Here is a 21,820-nt window from a genome sequence, read left to right on the forward strand (position 1 = left end):
CTCGTCCTGTCAATATCCCACACACCTCACCGACAGGGCTTTATTTAGACCTACACATTTACATGGCTCATGAATTTAGACCGTAGCCTTACTTAGTGTTCTTGCTAGTGAAAAATAGGGTCTATTTTTACAGGGCTAGAATGGGAGAGGTGGTGAAGGGCCTTAAAGGTCTGGAATAGATCAGTGTAGCAGGGCGGGTAGAGGATTGGTGGGGGTCTCATGTTTCCCTCCCTGACCTAGCCTCTTTTCCACTTGTCTTGATCATTCCAGTTGCTGTCTGACTCTGTCTGGTATGCCTATAGGTCAGAGGTCAAGCCTGATACCATTATCGGACATGAATGGAAAATAAAAGGGGTAGCAGCAGCACTTCACACAAACGGTCTGCGAGTCGAGACCACTTTATTTCTGATGGACAACGTAAATGTTAAGCTGGTCACATGAATCCTTTGGTACATGCTCTGCATGCTAGTGCGATGACAATGTATTGAGTCAATAGGAGATGTTTGTGGTTTCGAGGGAATGAACTGTAATCCGTTATCACTGTGGATCCTCTTCTGCAGATCGTCTATAAAACGATGACTTCAAATGATAGACGATGTTTAATCCATTCGCCATTCAACACCAACGACACATTTCTCTACAGTACAGTTCCCAGCGTGTGAATAGACTTGTGGGTCGTTCCATTTGATTCCAATCCCTTTTTGACACAGCCCTTTAGTTTGGATGTAACTTCCCAGACATATTTACCCCTGTTAGAAGTGTCCGAAAGGGGCCTTTTGAACCAGAATGGAGAACATTTAGGAGATAGAGGTGCTTGAAGTTGAGCCCTTTTGCAGACGCCTCCCTACCATGAGACATCCATGTCTATATTCTAGAGTCTACTGTGTCTCAACCGATGACTGGAACAACACAAACACATCAGATTACGTAAAATAGGATCTAAGCTACAACATATGTCAAAATAAAAAGAATCGGAGTTTACGTGTTTTTAGATATTTGATGTTAAAAGGAAAAATCATTTTAATAAAAACATTGTTTTTTAAAGAAAATTATTACATTTTTTGACAACCCTGTTTGTAAGCTTTTAAATTATATTAAACTCAACAGTTTATATTTTCCAGTGATGAAGACATGGATGTCTCATGGCAGGGTGGAGTATGAGACATGGGTCAACTTTGAGCACCTCTTATCTCCTAAATGCTTTGGCATTCAGGTCTGAAAGTTGCAAATATGTAGAGAAAATTGAGTTCAAATCAAAAAGGGTGCAGTCAAAAAGTGATTGAAATCAAATGGAACGACCCTTTTATGTAAGTAGCTGACATCAACATCAACAGCAGTGAAACTGTGTGGAACCAAAGCCTGTATCACCATCTCTAGTGGAACTAGAATTCATTTCTCTGACGTTGGTAGGGCTGTATCTTTATGGGAACGACCTGACTGCCCTCTGCTCTGGAGCCATCCATCTGACTGCTCTCAGCCTCTCACTGACCACGTGGTGCTGGTGAAGAACTGATAAAGACAGTCAACAGGCTGTCAGGCTGCACTCACTGAGAGAGCACAGAAACCTCACCACCACTCACTGAGAGAGCACAGAAACCTCACCACCACTCACTGAGAGAGCACAGAAACCTCACCACCACTCACTGAGAGAGCACAGAAACCTCACCACCACTCACTGAGAGAGCACAGAAACCTCACCACCACTCACTGAGAGAGCACAGAAACCTCACCACCACTCACTGAGAGAGCACAGAAACCTCACCACCACTCACTAAGAGAGCACAGAAACCTCACCACCACTCACAGCACAGAAACCTCACCACCACTCACTGAGAGAGCACAGAAACCTCACCACCACTCACTGAGAGAGCACAGAAACCTCACCACCACTCACTGAGAGAGCACAGAAACCTCACCACCACTCACTGAGAGAGCACAGAAACCTCACCACCACTCACTGAGAGAGCACAGAAACCTCACCACCACTCACTGAGAGAGCACAGAAACCTCACCACCACTCACTGAGAGAGCACAGAAACCACTCACTGAGAGAGCACAGAAACCTCACCACCACTCACTGAGAGAGCACAGAAACCTCACCACCACTCACTGAGAGAGCACAGAAACCCACCACCACTCACTGAGAGAGCACAGAAACCTCACCACCACTCACTGAGAGAGCACAGAAACCTCACCACCACTCACTGAGAGAGCACAGAAACCTCACCACCACTCACTGAGAGAGCACAGAAACCTCACCACCACTCACTGAGAGAGCACAGAAACCTCACCACCACTCACTGAGAGAGCACAGAAACCTCACCACCACTCACTGAGAGAGCACAGAAACCTCACCACCACCACTCACTGAGAGAGCACAGAAACCTCACCACCACCACTCACTGTCCAGCACCAACCTCACCACCACTGCAGCTAGAGAGCACAGAAACCTCACCACCACTGTTAGTAGAGCACAGAAACCAAATGTAAATTCACTGTTCGCTAAGAAACCTCACCACCACTCACTGAGAGAGCAGCACCACACTCACTAAAACAGAAACCTCACCACCACTCACTGCACAGTTACCTCCTACCACTCATGAGAGAGCACAGAAACCTCACCAGCTACTGTAAAACAACCCATACTGTCACCACCACTCATTAGACTGCAGGCTACTGAAAACAACCCATACTGTCCACTAGACTGCAGGCACTGAAAACAACCCATACTGAGAGCACAGAAGATGGCACCACTACTGTAAAACAACCCATACTGTCACCACCATATTAGACTGCAGGCTACTGTAAAACAACCCATACTGAAACCTACCATATTAGACTGCAGGCTACTGTAAAACAACACCATACTGTCCTACCAGTGTTATTAACTGCAGGCTACTGTAAAACAGAACCCATACTGTTCTCCGTATTAGATGGCAGGCTACTGTAAAACAACCCATACCCCCCTGCCATATTAGACTGCAGGCTACTGTAAAACAACCCATACTGTTCTACCGTATTAGATGGCAGGCTACTGTAAAACAACCCATACTGTCCTACCATATTAGACTGCAGGCTACTGTAAAACAACCCATACTGTCCTACCATATTAGACTGCAGGCTACTGTAAAACAACCCATACTGTTCTACCGTATTAGATGGCAGGCTACTGTAAAACAACCCATACTGTCCTACCATATTAGACTGCAGGCTACTGTAAAACAACCCATACTGTCCTACCATATTAGACTGCAGGCTACTGTAAAACAACCCATACTGTCCTACCATATTAGACTGCAGGCTACTGTAAAACAACCCATACTGTTCTACCGTATTAGATGGCAGGCTACTGTAAAACAACCCATACTGTCCTACCATATTAGACTGCAGGCTACTGTAAAACAACCCATACTGTCCTACCATATTAGACTGCAGGCTACTGTAAAACAACCCATACTGTCCTACCATATTAGACTGCAGGCTACTGTAAAACAACCCATACTGTTCTACCGTATTAGATGGCAGGCTACTGTAAAACAACCCATACTGTCCTACCATATTAGACTGCAGGCTACTGTAAAACAACCCATACTGTTCTACCGTATTAGATGGCAGGCTACTGTAAAACAACCCATAATGTACTGCCTATATTAGATGGTAGGCTACTGTTAAACAACCCATAATGTCCTACTGTATTAGACGGTAGGCAAAAAAAAAACTGTACTACCGTATAAGACTAAAGGCTACTGTAAACCAACCCATACAGTTTTACCATATTAGATGTTAGGCTTCAGTAAAACAACCCATACTATACTGCCATATTTGATGGTAGGTAAAAGAAACCCATACTGTCCTGTATTAGACAGTAGGCTACTGTAAAGCAACCCATACTGTAATACAGTATCATATGTAGGCTACTTAAACGAACCCATGCTTTACTCTCATATTACACGGTAGGCTACCGTAAAACAACTCATACTGTACTAGATGGTAGGTTACTGTAAAACAACCCATACTGTACTAGACGGTAGGTTACTGTAAAACAACTCATACTGTACTAACATATCAGACGGTAGTCTAATGTAAAACAAGCTGGACATGACGAAGGCGACGGCTGCGTTTCCTGACTCTGCAAAAAAAACTTCACACATCTGTCTTCAAGCTTCTACTCATTAGACCACTCAGCCCAGGCAGAGTGTGAATGTGAACTGACTGTATGGAATTTAGATCAGCTGGAATTGTACACCATAACTTGTCAAAGTAGCATTGACATGATCTGAGATGATAAGTATATTTGAGATGATAGGTGGTGTATTCTTGGCTTTCTGCCACGTCCAGGTGGTCAGTTATAGACCTCTGGAAACCTGCCAACGTGTGCAATGCCTATAGCTGTATGAAGCCTATAGGTCTCATGTGTCTGGTATATGAGAGCGCATGGCCTAGGGCCTAGGGCCTCATATTACAGACGGGGTATGTGGATGTACAGTGAGGGCCACGACAGGCACCAGACAATGTGGCCCTGTCAATCTCAATCTAATGCAGTGTACAGCATGTTTTACATAGGAGAGGAAAAGTCATTTTGCTGTCATATCATCGTACAAATGCAAATCTGTTACAGCTCACCTTAGGTTGGCAAACTGGGCATCAATGACTAGTCATTTCACTAAAGCTCAAGTAAAACTGGTCCTTGACTCTTACATGTGTACAGTCACTACAGTACCACTGGCCAATCAGCTAACCATTGCCTTTCATTTCTAATCTTAGACCTTTCTAAAGGTCTGCTCTCTACTGTAACCTTAAAGAGTATTGACCTGCTCCACATTTGGGCTTGATTGGGCTGCAAGGTCGATCAACTTTGTGCTGCAGTGGCCAGCTCTTTCTAAGTGTAGCAGCCAGCAAATGCAGCAATGTTTTACTAGGTAAGAGTAGTGCCAAAGTATGAGTGCTGATCTAGGATCAGTTTGGCTTTTTAGATTATAATGAGTAACATGATATGGACAGAGGGGTCCTGGTCATAAATCAGCACTTCTAAGTGTAGCAGCCATAGCAATGCAGAGTCTTACTAAATAAGAGTAGGACCAAAGTAAGAGTGCTGATATACGATCAGTTTGGGCTTTTTAGATTATAATGAGTAATATGACATGGACAGAGGGGTCCTGATCATAGATCAGCACTTCTAAGTGTAGCAGCCATAGCAATGCAGAGTTTTACTAAATGAGAGCTGGACATCCCCTGAAAGGCTACCAGTGCCCTGTCGGCTGCTAATTTTAGAGCCTTGAATCAGACTGCCCCTGTTAAGCCAGGAAGTGGGCCAATGCTTTAGTTAGACGGATGGTTGCAGGGAGTCGGGGACTAAAAGAGAACCACATAATATGTAAGGACCTTTCAGACCTTCAAAAGGCTTGTGTTTGGCCCTTGAAATGCCAACTACAGTATACTGTCTCAATGACCAAACCTAGCCAGCATGCATGGTTGAGTCCTTTACTGATAAAATATCATACAGTACATTTATATGAATTACTGTTGAAGGAATTCTTTTGTTGAAAAACTATATTTTTTGTATTTTAGTCCCAAAATCTTTTGCATGTCAGCGGTGAAGCGAACTGTCAGTTGCCACATCATGATGATGATGCGTTTTGCATCCTCATGAAGATGTAGCAGGAGACACTTTGCTATTTTTTGTTGTTGAGTGGCAATATTCTTCAATTGCTGTTGATTTATTTGATTTGTTTCAACACCAGGAGGACAGTGATTTCCCCACTGGTTAATAAAATGATCTGGCACAGCCTGCCCTTGCAGATCAGAAGTTTCCAGATGGTAGCCGAGCCTCCACTGCCGATCCATACAGTAACTCTACCTTGTTTTCACCATAGTACTTTGACCTACAGATCTAGGATCTTCATTTGAGCCAGTTTGCTACAGCAGGAACATAATCCTGCAGCAACAGGAAATGTGAATGATTATGTGGATTTCATACATTTTTCGTAAGGGAAAATCAAGTCTGAAATTTCTGTCTGAAAAGTGGAAATTACAAACATCAGAAGCGTTTTTAAAACTTCAAATGAACTACAAGTTGTATATTTACTGCAGGAAAGTTCTCTTGCAACAGGGTGATCAGATTAAGATCTTACATCTGTATCCTGTCCACCACAATAAGTTGCCATCAAATACAGGGGAAAGGAATCAAGTTTCCAGAAACGAAGTCTTCCTGACTGGGCTAATGTGCCCTCTTCCCTCTGTGTGGACAGCCAGTGCTATCTTTGTGCTATCTTTATGCTGCCAAGGGCACCTTTCTCCAGCACACTGTCAACAATAGAGGCCTTCATGTTGCTGATGCTCTATTTGATGGTTGTAACTTATCACTGTTCAAAATAGCTTTTCACACCAAGAGTGCAGTGAGAGTGCAGTCACCAATGTGCAGTGAGAGGTAAAAATGGGATTAGGAGTGAGTGAAAGTCAAGCCTAGACGTTTGGTGAGTATTATAACAACACAAGGTGTCAGTGGTCTGTGTTGAAACAGGTAGAATAATGCAGACATTTAATGAAGTGATAAAGCCAGAGAAGTCGGTGTTTGGAGGATATATTGGCATGGGCAAAGTTGGCAAACCATGCTAATATATCCTCCAAACACCGGCTTCGAGGGCATTACCACTTATTTAAATATACAACGGGTTAAAGAACATATTCAAATAATGATTGACATATTTTCATTAAAAAAAATATTCTGATGAATTTATTCATATTCACATAATAACACATGCTATTTAAAATATTACACAACTCTTCAGTGTCCTTATTCATTTATCAGGAAAATATTTTGTTTTCTAATAGCTGTACTCATATTTACTCTGTTGGGGAAAACATACTTACTGATATGATGTTATTTTGGTATCTTTTGGGGGTTACTGCCATCCGAGGCCCTTACATCAGTATATTATGACTGAATTCAAATTTGGCAAAAATACAGGCCATTTTGACCTGTTATTTAGTTGTTAAAACTACTTGGAGTTGGAGGAGGGGTGAGAAGCTCGCTCATCCTCTCTCTTCTGTGAGACTCAGAGCATGTGATGAACAACCGACTTCTTCAGGCCATTCGCAGATGTGTTGCCTCAACTCCAGGGAACTAACAGCTGACCTCACAGCTGTCTGCTCTGCGCCGGGCGTAAAGGTAATTCATGATATTAATATGCTAAATCAAAGATGATGGTTTTTGTAGCATACGTGATTTCATTTCCATGCAGCGTATTTTTCTTTAGAAAAGTAAGTACAAGACAATGTATAAACATGAATTAGAAAATCTATTCAGAAGCTGCTTTTTAAATCAATCTGGTGATATATTCTGGTTGACTAGACTGACCGCTGGCTGCACTCACAGTAAAACGATGTTAAGATGAGTGGTCAGTCTAGTCAACCGGGCTAATCTGGTCCACCCTGTGGAGTAAGTGGACATTTATCAGGGGTGTCAATGTATCCTTATGTTGTGTTGGCTTGGGTACATGGGTGATAAACCTTCAGGATTCTCACTAGTTTTGGTTACTTTACAGGGACCATATTCTCACTAGTTTTGGTTACTTTACAGGGACCATATTCTCACTAGTTTTGGTTACTTTACAGCGACCATATTCTCACTAGTTTTGGTTACTTTACAGGGACCATCTCTGTGTTGCTGTAGAGTACTGGTTCATATTCTCCATAACCATGGACCTGACCGCGCTTTCAGACGACGAGGCCAAGCACGTCTGGGAGGTCATACAGAGAGACTTCACCCTCAGGAAGATAGAAGAAGAGAGACTGGGGTAGGTCACTTTTCAAAAAGGTTCAATATCATATTTCAGAGGTTTAGTGAGAAAATATTAAATTGAATCAATGTTGAAGGGTGGAAGGCTTGGATGCGTTTTTCCAATAGCATATCTGACATAACAAACTCCTTGTCTGTATGTGACATATAAAATCATGAAGTCTTACGCTGACAGCATTTAGGACTCTACAACATTGGATACTTATTGTCTGTCTTTTATCTGAATGACAACACTATAGATTACATACGAGTCGATCACACTGAGGTCCTCAGCGATCTATATATTAGCCATATGTTTTCCACTGTGTGTGTGTGTGTGTGTGTGTGTGTGTGTGTGTGTGTGTGTGTGTGTGTGTGTGTGTGTGTGTGTGTGTGTGTGTGTGTGTGTGTGTAAGTGTGTTCAGGCTTCTGGAATGTAAGTGTGAAACAGGCCTGCTGTTGTGAGTCAGCTCATCACAGTGATCATGGCTTAGTCACAAGGCCCGTCTTGCCTGTACTGTGTCCCAGGGAAAACAAGTTGCCAAGAGGCCTATTCTCTCTGGGACACAAAGACTCCTCTGTCTGTCTTCCTCATCTTGTCATACTTTTAAAGGAAAATAGACTTCCTGCCAGACATCACTTTATTCACAAACTGTCAGAAGGACATTGTGTTAAATGTTCTCGATAAGTTATGTAATGTAGTCCCTGCTGAAACTGACCAGAACAGAATGGTACATTATAAGTGTGATTCTGCATGCATGATTCCACAGAGCCAATTTTAAACTGATTTATTATAATCCATGGAGTTAACAGGGACTTAATGTTATCTTCTTAATGCTATATACTAATCTACTGTATACTGATTTAATGCTATATACTAATCTACTGTATAATGATTTAATGCTATATATTAATCTACTTTATAATGATTTCATGCTTTTTTTTGTTAGTTTATTTGCGTTGTTTGTAACTTATTTGTTGACTTATTTTATACATAATGTTGCTGCTACAATGTCTTATGACTGAAAATAACTTCTAGACAACAGGACTGCGATTACTCACCACGGACTGGCAGAATCCTTTTTTCCCTTTCACGACGGCTGGTTATACAATGTACCGGCAGGATAGAACAGTGGCGTCTGGTAAGACAAGGGGTGGCGGACTACGTATTTTTGTAAATAACAGCTGGTGCACGATATCTAAGGAAGTCTTGAGCTATTGCTTTCCTGAGGTAGAGTTTCTCATGATACGCTGTAGACCACACTACCTACCGAGAGAGATTTCATCTGTATTCGTCGTAGTTGTTTACATACCACCACAGTCAGAGGCTGGCACTAAGACAGCATTGAATGAGCTGTATTCCGCCATAAGCAAACAAGAAAACGCTCACCCAGAGGCGGCGCTCCTAGCAGCCGGGGACTTTAATGCAGGGAAACTTAAATCCGTTTTACCAAATTTGTATCAGCATGTTAAATGTGCAACCAGAGGAAAAATAACAAAAAAGTGGTCAGATGAAGCAGATGCTAAGCTACAGCACTGTTTTGCTAGCACAGACTGGAATATGTTCCGGGATTCCTCCGATGGCATTGAGGAGTACACCACATCAGTTACTGGCTTCATCAATAAGTGCATCGATGACTTCATCCCCACAGTGACCGTACGTAAATACGCCAACCAGAAGCCATGGATTTCAGGCAGCATCCGCACTAAGCTAAAGGCTAGAGCTGCCGCTTTCAAGGAGCGGGACTCTAACCCTGAAGCGTATAAGAAATCCTGCTATGGCCTCTGACGAACCATCAAACAGGAAAAGCGTCAATACAGGACTGAGATCAAATCGTACTACACCGGCTCGTCACTCGTCGGATGTGGCAGGGCTTGCAAACCACTACAGACTACAAAGGGATGCACAGCCGAGAGCTGACCAATGACTCGAGACTACCAGATGAGCTAAACTACTTCTATGCTCGATTTAGGCAAATAACACTGAAACATGCATGAGAGCACCAGCTGTTCCGGAAGACTGTGTGATCACGCACTCCGCAGCCGACGTGAGTAAGACCTTTAAACAGATCAATATTCACAAGGACGTGTACTGCAAGCATGCGCTGACCCACTGGCAAGTGTCTTCACTGACATTTTCAACCTCTCCCTGTCTGAGTCTGTAATACCAACATTTTTTAAGCAGACCACCATAGTGCCTGTGCCCAAGAACACTAAGGTAACCTGCCTAAATGACTACCAACCCGTAGCACTCACTTCTGAAGCCATGAAGTGCTTTGAAAGGCTGGTCATGGCTCACATCAATACCATCATCCCAGAAACACTAGACCCACTCCAATTTGCATACCGCCCCAACAGATCCACAGATGATGCAATCTCTATTGCACTCCACAATGCCCTTTCCCACCTGGACAAAAGGAACACCTATGTGTTTCCAAGATGGCGTAGCAATCAGATGTCTTTGTCCTCGTCTTGTCATGTCCCATGTATATATATATATATTTTTTTTTTTTCTTTGCATATATATATATTTTTTTCTAAACCTCAACTTCAAAATACTCTCCTGCAACACGCCTCACCCAATGTGGTGTGGATCTGCTTTGTTTCTAAAGTATTTTTCTTTACTTCTGAACCAGAATCCCCCAACAGAAGCAGCCAGCTAACTAACTACTAGCTAGTAGTCAGCTAACCACTGCTAGTGGTCATCAGCTAACCTATAGCTCGGAAAACTCGCCAGTTTGCACAACTCGATTCAAACCAGAGCATAACGGACCTATTTTCTCTCCATATCCCCGGATTCAAGCTCTGAACCTTTTCACCTGGATCATCACAGCTAGCTAGATGCAATCTGGCTAACGTCTCTGTCCCGAAGCAAGCACTAATTAGCCTGGAGCTAGCCCATGCTAGGCATATCTCCCGGCTAGGTGAAGAGGTCCATCAGTCACTCCGGGGCTACAATACATATTTTGCCAATTGGCCCGGACCCCTTTTACTGCCAGTACTGAGCTCCTTCACGACTGGACTACCGACTTAATCTGCCCGAGGGGGTTAATCAACTGGCTCCTACGTCGCGACGTCCCTATCTTTGGCCACTATACCTATTTTGCCAATTGGCTTGCCACTATACCTATTTTGCCAATTGGCCTGTAGCACAAACTCAAAAAAAGTTCTGGGACACTGTTAAGTCCATGGAGAATAAGAGCACCTCCTCCCAGCTGCCCACTGCACTGAGGCTAGGAAACTCTGTCACCACCGATAAATCCACTATAATTGAGAATTTCAATAAGCATTTTTCTACGTCTGGCCATACTTTCCACCTGTCTACCCCTACCCCGGTCAACTGCCCTGCACCCCCCACAGTAACTCTCCCAAGCCTCCCCATTTCACCTTCACCCAAATCCAGATAGCTGATATCTGGACCCCTACAAATCAGCCGGGCTAGACAATCTGGATCCTCTCTTTGTAAAATTATCTGCCAAAATTATTGCAACCCCTATTACTAGCCTGTTCAACCTCTCTTTCGTATCATCTGAGATTCCCAAAGATTGGAAAGCTGCTGCGATCATCCCCCTCTTCAAAGGGGGAGACACTCTAGACCCAAACTGCTGCAGACATATATATATCTATCCTACCCTGCCTTTCTAAGGTCTTCGAAAGCCAGGTTAACAAACAGATTACCGATCATTTTGAGTCCCACCATACCTTCTCCGCTATGCAATCTGGTTTCAGAGCTGTTCATGGTTGCACCTCAGCCACGCTCAAGGTCCTAAATTATATCATAACCGCCATCAATAAATGACGTTACTATGCAGCCGTATTCATTGACCTGGCCAAGGCTTTCGACTCATTATTATCGACCACATTCTTATCGGCAGACTCAACAGCCTTGGTTTCTCAAATGACTGCCTCGCCTGGTTCACCAGCTACTTTTCTGATAGAGTTCAGTGTGTCAAATCGGAGGGCCTGTTGTCCAGACCTCTGGCAGTCTCTATGGGGTGCCACAGGGTTCAATTCTCGGGCTGACTCTCTTCTCTGATGTCGCTCTTGCTGCTGGTGAGTCTCTGATCCACCTCTACGCAGACTACACCATCCTGTATACTTCTGTCCCTTCTTTGGACACTGTGTTAACTAACTTCCAGACGAGCTTCAATGCCATTACAACTCTCCTTCCATGGCCTCCAACTGCTTTTAATTGCAAGTAAAACTTAATGCATGCTCTTCAACCGATCGCTGCCCGCACCTGCCCACCCGTCCAGCATCAGTACTCTGGATGGTTCTGACTTAGACTATGTCGACAAGTACAAATACCTAGGTGTCTGGCTAGACTGTAAACTCTCCTTCCAGACTCACATTTTGCATCTCCAATCCAAAATAAAATCTAGATTAGGCTTCCTATTTTGCAACAAAGCATCCTTCACTCATGCTGCCAAACATACCCTCATACAACTGACCATCCTACCGATTCTCGACTTCGACGATGTCATTTACAAAATAGCCTCCAACACTCTACTCAACAAATTGGATGCAGTCTATCACAGTGCCATCCGTTTTGTCACCAAAGCCCCATATATTACCTACCACTGTGACCTGTACGCTCTCGTTGGCTGGCCCTCGCTTCATACTCGTCGCCTAACCCACTGGCTTCAGGTCATCTACAAGTCTTTGCTCGGTAAAGCCCCGCCTTAACTCAGCTCACTGGTCACCATGGCAGCACCCACCCGTAGCACGCGCCAACAGGTATATCTCACTGGTCACCCCCAAAGCCAATTCCCCTTTGGCCGCCTTTCCTTCCAATTCTCTGCTGCCAATGACTGGAACGAACTGCAAAATCACTGAGGGTGAAGACTCATATCTCCTTCACTAGTTTTAAGCACCAGCTGTCAGAGCAGCTCACAGATCCCTGCACCTGTATTGCTTGCCTCACTTCTAGGGAGTTTTTCCTAGCCACCATGCTTCTACACCTGCATTGCTTGCTGTTTGGGGTTTTAGGCTGGGTTTCTGTACAGCACTTTGAGATATCAGCTGATGTACGAAGGGCTATATAAATACATTTGACTTGATTTGATTTGACCTGTACATAGCCCATCTGTAAATAACCCATCCAACTACCTCATCCCCTTACTGTATTTATTTATTTATCTTGCTCCTTGCACCCCAGTATCTCTACTTGCACATTCATCTTCTGCACATCTGTCACTCCAGAGTTTTATTGGTATTGTCACACCCTGGTCGAAGTATTTCGTGTTTTTCTTTATGTATTTGGTCAGGCCAGGGTGTGACATGGGTTTTTGTATGTGGTGTGTAGCTTAGTGGGATTGTAGCTTAGTGGGGTGTTCTAGGAGAGTCTATGGCTGTCTGAAGTTGTTCTCAATCAGAGGCAGGTGTTTATGGATAGCAGAGGGAACACCCCCCTATCCACATCGATGGAACAGTAGTGGAGAGGGTAGCTAGTTTTAAGTTCCTCGGCATACACATCACAGACAAACTGAATTGGTCCACTCACACTGACAGCGTCGTGAAGAAGGCGCAGCAGCGCCTATTCAACCTCAGGAGGCTGAAGAAATTCGGCTTGTCACCAAAAGCACTCACAAACTTCTACAGATGCACTGGCTATTGAGCATCCTGGCGGGCTGTATCACCGCCTGGTACGGCAACTGCTCCGCCCTCAACCGTAAGGCTCTCCAGAGGGTAGTGAGGACTGCACAACGCATCACCGGGGGCAAACTACCTGCCCTCCAGGACACCTACACCACCCGTTGTTACAGGAAGGCCATAAAGATCATCAAGGACATCAACCATAACCACTGCCTGTTCACTTTTACTATCATCCAGAAGGCGAGGTCAGTACAGGTGCATCAAAGCTGGGACCGAGAGACTGAAAAACAGCTTCTATCTCAAGGCCATCAGACTGTTAAACAGCCACCACTAACAGTGAGTGGCTGCTGCCAACACACTGTCATTGACACTGACCCAACTCCAGCCATTTTAATAATGGGAATTGATGGGAATTATGTAAATATATCACTAGCCACTTTAAACAATGCTACCTGTATATAATGTTCTTAGCCCTACATTATTCATCTCATATGCATATGTATATACTGTACTCTACATCATCGACTGCATCCTTATGTAACACATGTATCACTAGCCACTTTAACTATGCCACTTTGTTTACTTTGTCTACACACTCATCTCATATGTATATACTGTACTCGATACCATCTACTGTATGCTGCTCTGTACCATCACTCATTCATATATCCTTCAGAGAAGAGGGACAACTCTTAAAAGGCTAGTGTAATATATATATGTACATATTCCTTATCCCCTTACACTGTGTATAAGACAGTAGTTTTGGAATTGTTAGTTAGATTACTTGTTGGTTATCACTGCATTGTCGGAACTAGAAGCACAAGCATTTCGCTACACTCGCATTTAACATCTGCTAACCATGTGTATGTGACAAATACAATTTGATTTGATTTGATTTGATTTGATTTGATTCGTTGTCTCTGATTGGGAGCCATATTTAGGCAGCCATATTCTTTGGTTGTATTGTGGGTGATTGTCCTGAGTGTCTTGATGTCCTTAGTCTGTGTTAGTTTGCACCAGTTAAGGCTGTTTCGGTTTTCACTACGTTTGTGTTTTGGATTCGTGTTACGTTGTGTGATTAAACATGGATCGCAATATACACGCTGCAGTTTGGTCCGACTCTCCTTCACCTTATGAAAACCGTGACAGGTATATTGTAATTACTTTGCCACTATGGCCTATTTATCGCCTTAACTTACCTCATTTGCACACACTGTATATAGACTTTTTCTACTGAATTATTGACTGTATGTTTGTTTATTCCATATGTAACTCTGTGTTGTTGTATGTGTCAAACTACTTTGCTTTACCTTGACCAGGTCGCAGTTGTAAATGAGATTGTTCTCAACTAGCCTACCTGGTTAAATAAAGGTGTTCTCAACTAGCCTACCTGGTTAAATAAAGATGAAATAAATCAAATAAAAATGTGAGAATGCTATTCATTGACTACAGCTCAGCACTCAAAACCGTAGTGCCCTCAAAGTTCATCAATAAGCTAAGGACCCTGGGACTAAACACCTCCCTCTACAACTGGATCCTGGAGACTCCTGAGCATCTAGTCAAATGGCTATTTGCATTGCCCCCCTTACACCACTGCTACTCTCTGTTGTCATCTATGCACAGTCCCTTTAATAACTCTACCTACATGTACATACTACCTCAACTAACCGGTGCCCTGGCACATTGACTCTGTATCAGTACCTCCTTGTATATAGTCTGGCTATTGTTACTTTACTGCTGTTTTTGTTAATTTACTTACTCTTTAATGACGTGTTACTTTAACTCTTATTTTTTTATCTGTATTTTTTTTAAACTGCATTGTTGGTTAGGGGCTCGTAAGTAAGAATTTCACTGTAAGCTCAACTACACCTGTTGTATTCGACGCAAGTGACTAATAGAATTAGATTTTACTTGATATATACTAATCTACTGTATAATGATTTCATTCCATATAATAATATACTGTATAATGATTTCATCACTTCTCTATGCCCTCCCCTCCTCTCCCCTCTTCTCCTCCCGTCCTCTCCTATCCTCCCCTCTCCTCTAGGGACCTAAAGACTAAGATAGAGAAGGAGGACACTAAGATTGAGCTGCTGGGTACTCAGACCACCCTGGTAGACTCTCACTGTATCCGCTGTCTGCAGCCCTTCAAGTTCCTGGTCAACAGTAAGCGTCAGTGCATAGACTGTAAGATGTACACCTGCAAGGCATGCAGCCGCTACAACAAGAAGGATCACGGCTGGGTGTGCGACCCCTGTCGTATGACAAGGTGGGGGCCGTGGGTGTCAAGGCATCCTGAACACACAGCATTAAGAGATTCTCCTGAACACATAGTAAAAACATGAGTTTGGAAACATTTGCAATCGTGTTTGACTGACCAGGTCTTGAACCCAGATCGATCGTCTGTATCATTATGAAGCTTCAGGCAGTCAGAGAAGAGGGCCAACTCTTAGAAGGATAGTAATAATATATAGTTATAGTAGGGACAACTCTTAGAAGGATAGTAATAATATATAGTTATAGTAGGGCCAACTCTTAGAAGGATAGTAATAATATATAGTTATAGTAGGGACAACTCTTAGAAGGATAGTAATAATATATAGTTATAGTAGGGACAACTCTTAGAAGGATAGTAATAATATATAGTTATAGTAGGGACAACTCTTAGAAGGCTAGTAATAATATATAGTTATAGTAGGGCCAACTCTTAGAAGGATAGTAATAATATATAGTTATAGTAGGGCCAACTATGGGGTAGCATATTCTTAGAGGCTAGTAATAATATATAGTTATAGTAGGGACAATTGAGAAGGATAGTAATAATATATAGTTATAGTGGGGACAACTCTTGAGACTAGTAATAATATATAGTTATAGTAGGGTTCAACTCTTAGAAGGACTGTAATGAATATATAGTTCTAGTGGGGTTCATACTCTGAGACTGGATAGTAATAATATATAGTTATAGTGGGGTTCAACTCTTAGAAGACTAGTAATAATATATAGCTTATAGGGGACAACTCTTGAGGACTAGTAATAATATATAGCTCTAGTGGGGTTCAACTCTTAGAAGGATAGTAATAATATATAGCTCTAGTAGGGCCAACTCTTGAGAAGGATAGTAATAATATATAGTTATAGTAGGGACAACTCTGAGAAGGATAGTAATAATATATAGTTATAGTAGGGACAACTCTTAGAAGGATAGTAATAATATATAGTTATAGTAGGGCCAAATCTTAGAAGGCTAGTAATAATATATAGTTATAGTAGGGCCAACTCTTAGAAGGCTAGTAATAATATATAGTTATAGAGAATAGGGCCAAGAGTCCTGTTCAGGTGACATGGTCAGGAAACTATTCTAGCTCTATGGGGTTCATATACATTCCATTGATGATGGGGTTCATATACATTCTATTGATGATGGTGTTCATATTGAGACTGGAGTGACTCTCCAAGCTCTATGGGGTTCATATTGAGACTGGAGTGACTCTCCTAGCTCTATGGGGTTCATATTGAGACTGGAGTAACTCTCCTAGCTCTATGGGGTTCATATTGAGACTGGAGTGACTCTCCTAGCTCTATGGGATTCATATTGAGACTGGAGTGACTCTCCAAGCTCTATGGGGTTCATATTGAGACTGGAGTGACTCTCCTAGCTCTATGGGGTTCATATTGAGACTGGAGTGACTCTCCTAGCTCTATGGGGTTCATATTGAGACTGGAGTGACTCTCCTAGCTCTATGGGGTTCATATTGAGACTGGAGTGACTCTCCTAGCTCTATGGGGTTCATATTGAGACTGGAGTGACTCTCCTAGCTCTATGGGGTTCATATTGAGACTGGAGTGACTCTCCTAGCTCTATGGGGTTCATATTGAGACTGAAGTGACTCTCCTAGCTCTATGGGGTTCATATTGAGACTGGAGTGACTCTCTTATCTCTATGGGGTTCATATTGAGACTGGAGTGACTCTCCTAGCTCTATGGGGTTCATATTGAGACTGGAGTGACTCTCCTAGCTCTATGGGGTTCATATTAAGACTGGAGTGACTCTCCTAGCTCTATCGGGTTCATATTAAGACTGGAGTGACTCTCCTAGCTCTATGGGGTTTATATTGAGACTGAAGTAACTCTCCTAGCTCTATGGGGTTCATATTAAGACTGAAGTGACTCTCCTAGCTCTATGGGGTTCATATTAAGACTGAAGTAACTCTCCTAGCTCTATGGGGTTCATATTGAGACTGAAGTGACTCTCCTAGCTCTATGGGGTTCATATTAAGACTGGAGTGACTCTCCTAGCTCTATGGGGTTCATATTGAGACTGAAGTGACTCTCCTAGCTCTATGGGGTTCATATTGAGACTGAAGTGACTCTCCTAGCTCTATGGGGTTCATATTGAGACTGAAGTGACTCTCCTAGCTCTATGGGGTTCATATTGAGACTGAAGTGACTCTCCTAGCTCTATGGGGTTCATATTGAGACTGAAGTGACTCTCCTAGCTCTATGGGGTTCATATTGAGACTGGAGTGACTCTCCTAGCTCTATGGGGTTCATATTGAGACTGGAGTGACTCTCCTAGCTCTATGGGGTTCATATTGAGACTGGAGTGACTCTCCTAGCTCTATGGGGTTCATATTGAGACTGGAGTGACTCTCCTAGCTCTATGGGGTTCATATTGAGACTGAAGTGACTCTCCTAGCTCTATGGGGTTCATATTGAGACTGGAGTGACTCTCCTAGCTCTATGGGGTTCATATTAAGACTGGAGTGACTCTCCTAGCTCTATGGGGTTCATATTGAGACTGAAGTGACTCTCCTAGCTCTATGGGGTTCATATTAAGACTGGAGTGACTCTCCTAGCTCTATGGGGTTCATATTGAGACTTGGAGTGACTCTCCTAGCTCTATGGGGTTCATATTGAGACAGAAGTGACTCTTGTGTTTACCTTGCAGGGTCCTGAAAATTGGAACAGTGGGATGGTACCATGACAACGTGCGCACCCGTTTCAAGCGCTTCGGCAGTGCCAAGGTGATGAAGTCTCTTTACAAGCGACTCAATGGAGAGGGTGGGTTCTTTTTGTTTGATTATTGATTCATTGTGCATACTTCTAAATGTAATCACATGTTACAGTTGTGGTTGTTGTTGAGAGTGTCCAAGTGTCACATTTTGGTCACCAAATGATCAGGAGTGTGACACATGGCTGGCTGTAATGAATAGTCACATGGTAGGGCCTGTACTTGACACCGGGGTGACATAGCCATGCTATGATGACATTTGGTCACCACTGGCAGCTGGTGGGAGGAGCTATAGGAGGACGGGCTCATTGTAAACGGAATGGCATCAAACACATTAAACATATGGAAACCACATGTTGACTACGTTCCATTGATTCCATTCCAGCCATTACAATGAGCCTGTCCTCCTATAGCTCCTCCCACCAGCCTCCACTAATGGTCACATGTAGCGTTCTAGAACTGGGAACAGTGTTCTAGAACTGAGTGACTGTTGTCTGTTCTGTATTCTAACAGTCCTCTTGACCCAGACCTCACATAGGACGAAGATATGATTTGAAGTACAATACCAGTCAAAAGTTTGGACACACCTACTCATTCAAGGGTTTTTCTTTATTTTTACTATTTTCTACATTGTAGAATAGCGAAGACATCAAAACTATGAAATAATCTGGAATCATGTAGTAACCAAAAAAGTGTTAAACAAATCAAAATATATTTTCGATTCTTGCCTTGATGACAGCTTTGCACACTCTTGGCAGCTTTGCACACTCAACCAGCTTCACCTGGAATGCTTTTCCAACAGTCTTGAAGGAGTTCCCACATATGCTGAGCACTTGTTGGCTGCTTTTCCTTCACTCTGCGGTCCAACTCATCCCAAACCATTTCAATTCGGTTGAGGTCAGGTGATTGTGGAGGCCAGGTCATCTGATGCAGCACTCCATCACTCTCCTTCTTGGTCAAATGGAGGTGTGTTTTGGGTCATTGTCCTGTTGAAAAACAAATGATGGTCCCACTAAGGGCAAACCAGATGGGATGGCGTATTGCTGCAGACTGCTGTGGTAGCCATGCTGGTTAAGTGTGCCTTGATCATCCATTCATCCAGATCATCCAGATCATCCATTCACCTACTCTGCGTCTCATAAAGACGTGGCGATTGGAACCAAAAATCTCAAATTTGGATTCAACAGACCAAAGGACAGATTTCCAACGGTCTAATGTTCATTGCTCATGTTTCTTGGCCCAAGCAAGTCTCTTCTTATTATTGATATCTTTTAGTAGGGGTTTCTTTTCAGCAATTAGACCATGAAGGTCTGATTCACGCAGTCTCCTCTGAACAGTTGATGTTGAGATGTGTCTGTTACTTGAACTCTGTGAAGCATTTATTTGGGCTGCCATTTCTGAGGCTGGTAACTCTAATGAACATATCCTCTGCAGCAGAGGTAACTCTGGATCTTCCTTTCCTGTGGCGGTCGTCATGAGAGCCAGTTTCATCATAGCGCTTAATGGTTTCTGCGACTGCACTTGAAGAAACTTTCAAAGTTCTTGAAATTTTCCGGGTTGACTGACCTTCATGTCCTAAATTAATGATGTCCTGTCGTTTCTCGTTGCTTATTTAAGCTGTTCTTTCCATAATATGGACTTGGTCTTTTACCAAACAGGGCTATCTTCTGTATACCCCCCTACCTTGTCAGAACACAACTGATTGGCTCAAACGCATTAAGAAGGAAAGTAATTCCACAAATGAACTTTTAACAAGGAACCCCTGTTCATTGAAATGTATTCCAGGTTACTACCTCATGAAGCTGGTTGAGAGAATGCCAAGAGTGTGCAAAGCTGTCATCAAGGCAAAGGGTGGCAACTTTGAAGAATCTCAAATATAAAATATATTTTGATTCCATATGTGTTATTTTATAGTTTTGATGTCTTCACTATTATTGTACAATGTATAAAATAGTAAAAATAAATATCTTGGAATGAGCAGGTGACTGGTACTGTCTATATAACTATTAATAACAGAATATCACTTCTCTCTGTCTTCACAGGCGCCCGTCGTGACAGTGACACACAAAGCATGCCTGATTTCCGCAGTAAGTAGAATAGACGAAGGCAATGGGAAAAATACATCAATATTTCAACATACCTGAAAACTGCTTAACCCTGTGGTACTTTTGCATATCATAGCGGAGTTGACAACACCAGCATAAGCACTATGATATGCAAACGTAACACAGGGTTACACAATTTGAGAAGAAAACAAGTCACCCCTTCTTCTCCCTCTCTCCCCTGTAGATGACAGGTACAATGGTCATGATGAGGACTATGCAGAAGCAGAAGCTCAGCGATACAAAATGGTAAACAGTTTCTCCTCTCAATATCGTTCTGGAGAAACTGGATATCATATCCCAGACTCACTACTTCTCTTTATGTCTCCATTCTGTTGTTCTGTCAGATGCGAAAGAACAAGCGCCTGCTCTCTGTTCATCCCATGGACTTGGATGTGGATATAGAGGAGTATTTTCCACCCCACTCTCGCACTCACTCTCGTCGACAATCCTACCAGGTAGACGGACAAAACAGTCCTGGTTTCTACTAGCCAAAAGTAGTGCATTGTGGGAATAGGGGGTTATTTAAGGTTGTGATGGTTATGTCACCTACAGCAGATCCAGGAGGAGCGAGGTGGTGGTCACCGGGGTGACATGGAGTTCATGGATTCCATGCAGCAACAACAACACCGCATGAACCGTAGGAAGAGCCTGGATAGGTACAACATGCGCCCTGGTAAGCAACAAGCACACACACACTCCCACACACACACAGACATTAAATCAGAGCTGGTTAGTTTGCAATGGAATGGCATTACAATACCACAGCAACAGTAATCTCACGCCAAACCGACATTTTGTAATATAACCTGAGCTAAAGCGATGGTCCTCAGACGATGGGCAGTATGGGATGGTGCGTGCCCGCTCCCTATCCAAGATCAGCTCCTCTATGAACCGCCAGCACTATGTGGACACGTCAGAAGAGGAGGAGGGAGGGCGCAACACCATGTACCAGACCCCCTATCGCCGACGCCCTTCCTACAGCCGAGTTGGCTCTCACGAGAACCTGCAGGCCCCAACACAACAACCGGTAGGATGTGTGTTGGTGTGTGCGTGTGTGTGTGTGTGTGAGAAGGAGAGAGTGAAATAGAGCTGAAACAGAGATGAGACAGATGACATCTCTCTTCACTATTAAACTACCCTGACATGAGACAGATGACGTCTCTCTCCACTATTAAACTACCCTGACATGAGACAGATGACGTCTCTCCACTATTAAACTACCCTGACATGAGACAGATGACGTCTCTCTCCACTATTAAACTACCCTGACATGAGACAGATGACGTCTCTCTTCACTATTAAACTACCCTGACATGAGACAGATGA

The 21,820-nt window shown here is 43.1% G+C and overlaps 1 protein-coding gene across 1 annotated transcript; it reads left to right on the forward strand.

The window, feature by feature from the left end:
* Positions 1-7,002: 7,002 nt before the first annotated feature.
* Positions 7,003-21,521, forward strand: LOC127922930 (melanophilin-like; the record flags this gene model as incomplete). The annotated part of the gene is made up of 9 exons (XM_052506929.1): positions 7,003-7,168; positions 7,650-7,796; positions 15,423-15,644; positions 18,327-18,439; positions 20,432-20,476; positions 20,679-20,740; positions 20,839-20,949; positions 21,047-21,167; positions 21,325-21,521. Coding segments are annotated over exons 2-9 (969 nt in total), but the record flags the coding sequence as incomplete, so codon positions are not given.
* Between the last annotated feature and the right edge of the window lie 299 nt (positions 21,522-21,820).

This window comes from Oncorhynchus keta, unplaced genomic scaffold (assembly GCF_023373465.1).
Source record: "Oncorhynchus keta strain PuntledgeMale-10-30-2019 unplaced genomic scaffold, Oket_V2 Un_contig_27723_pilon_pilon, whole genome shotgun sequence".
Lineage (NCBI taxonomy): Eukaryota > Metazoa > Chordata > Actinopteri > Salmoniformes > Salmonidae > Oncorhynchus > Oncorhynchus keta.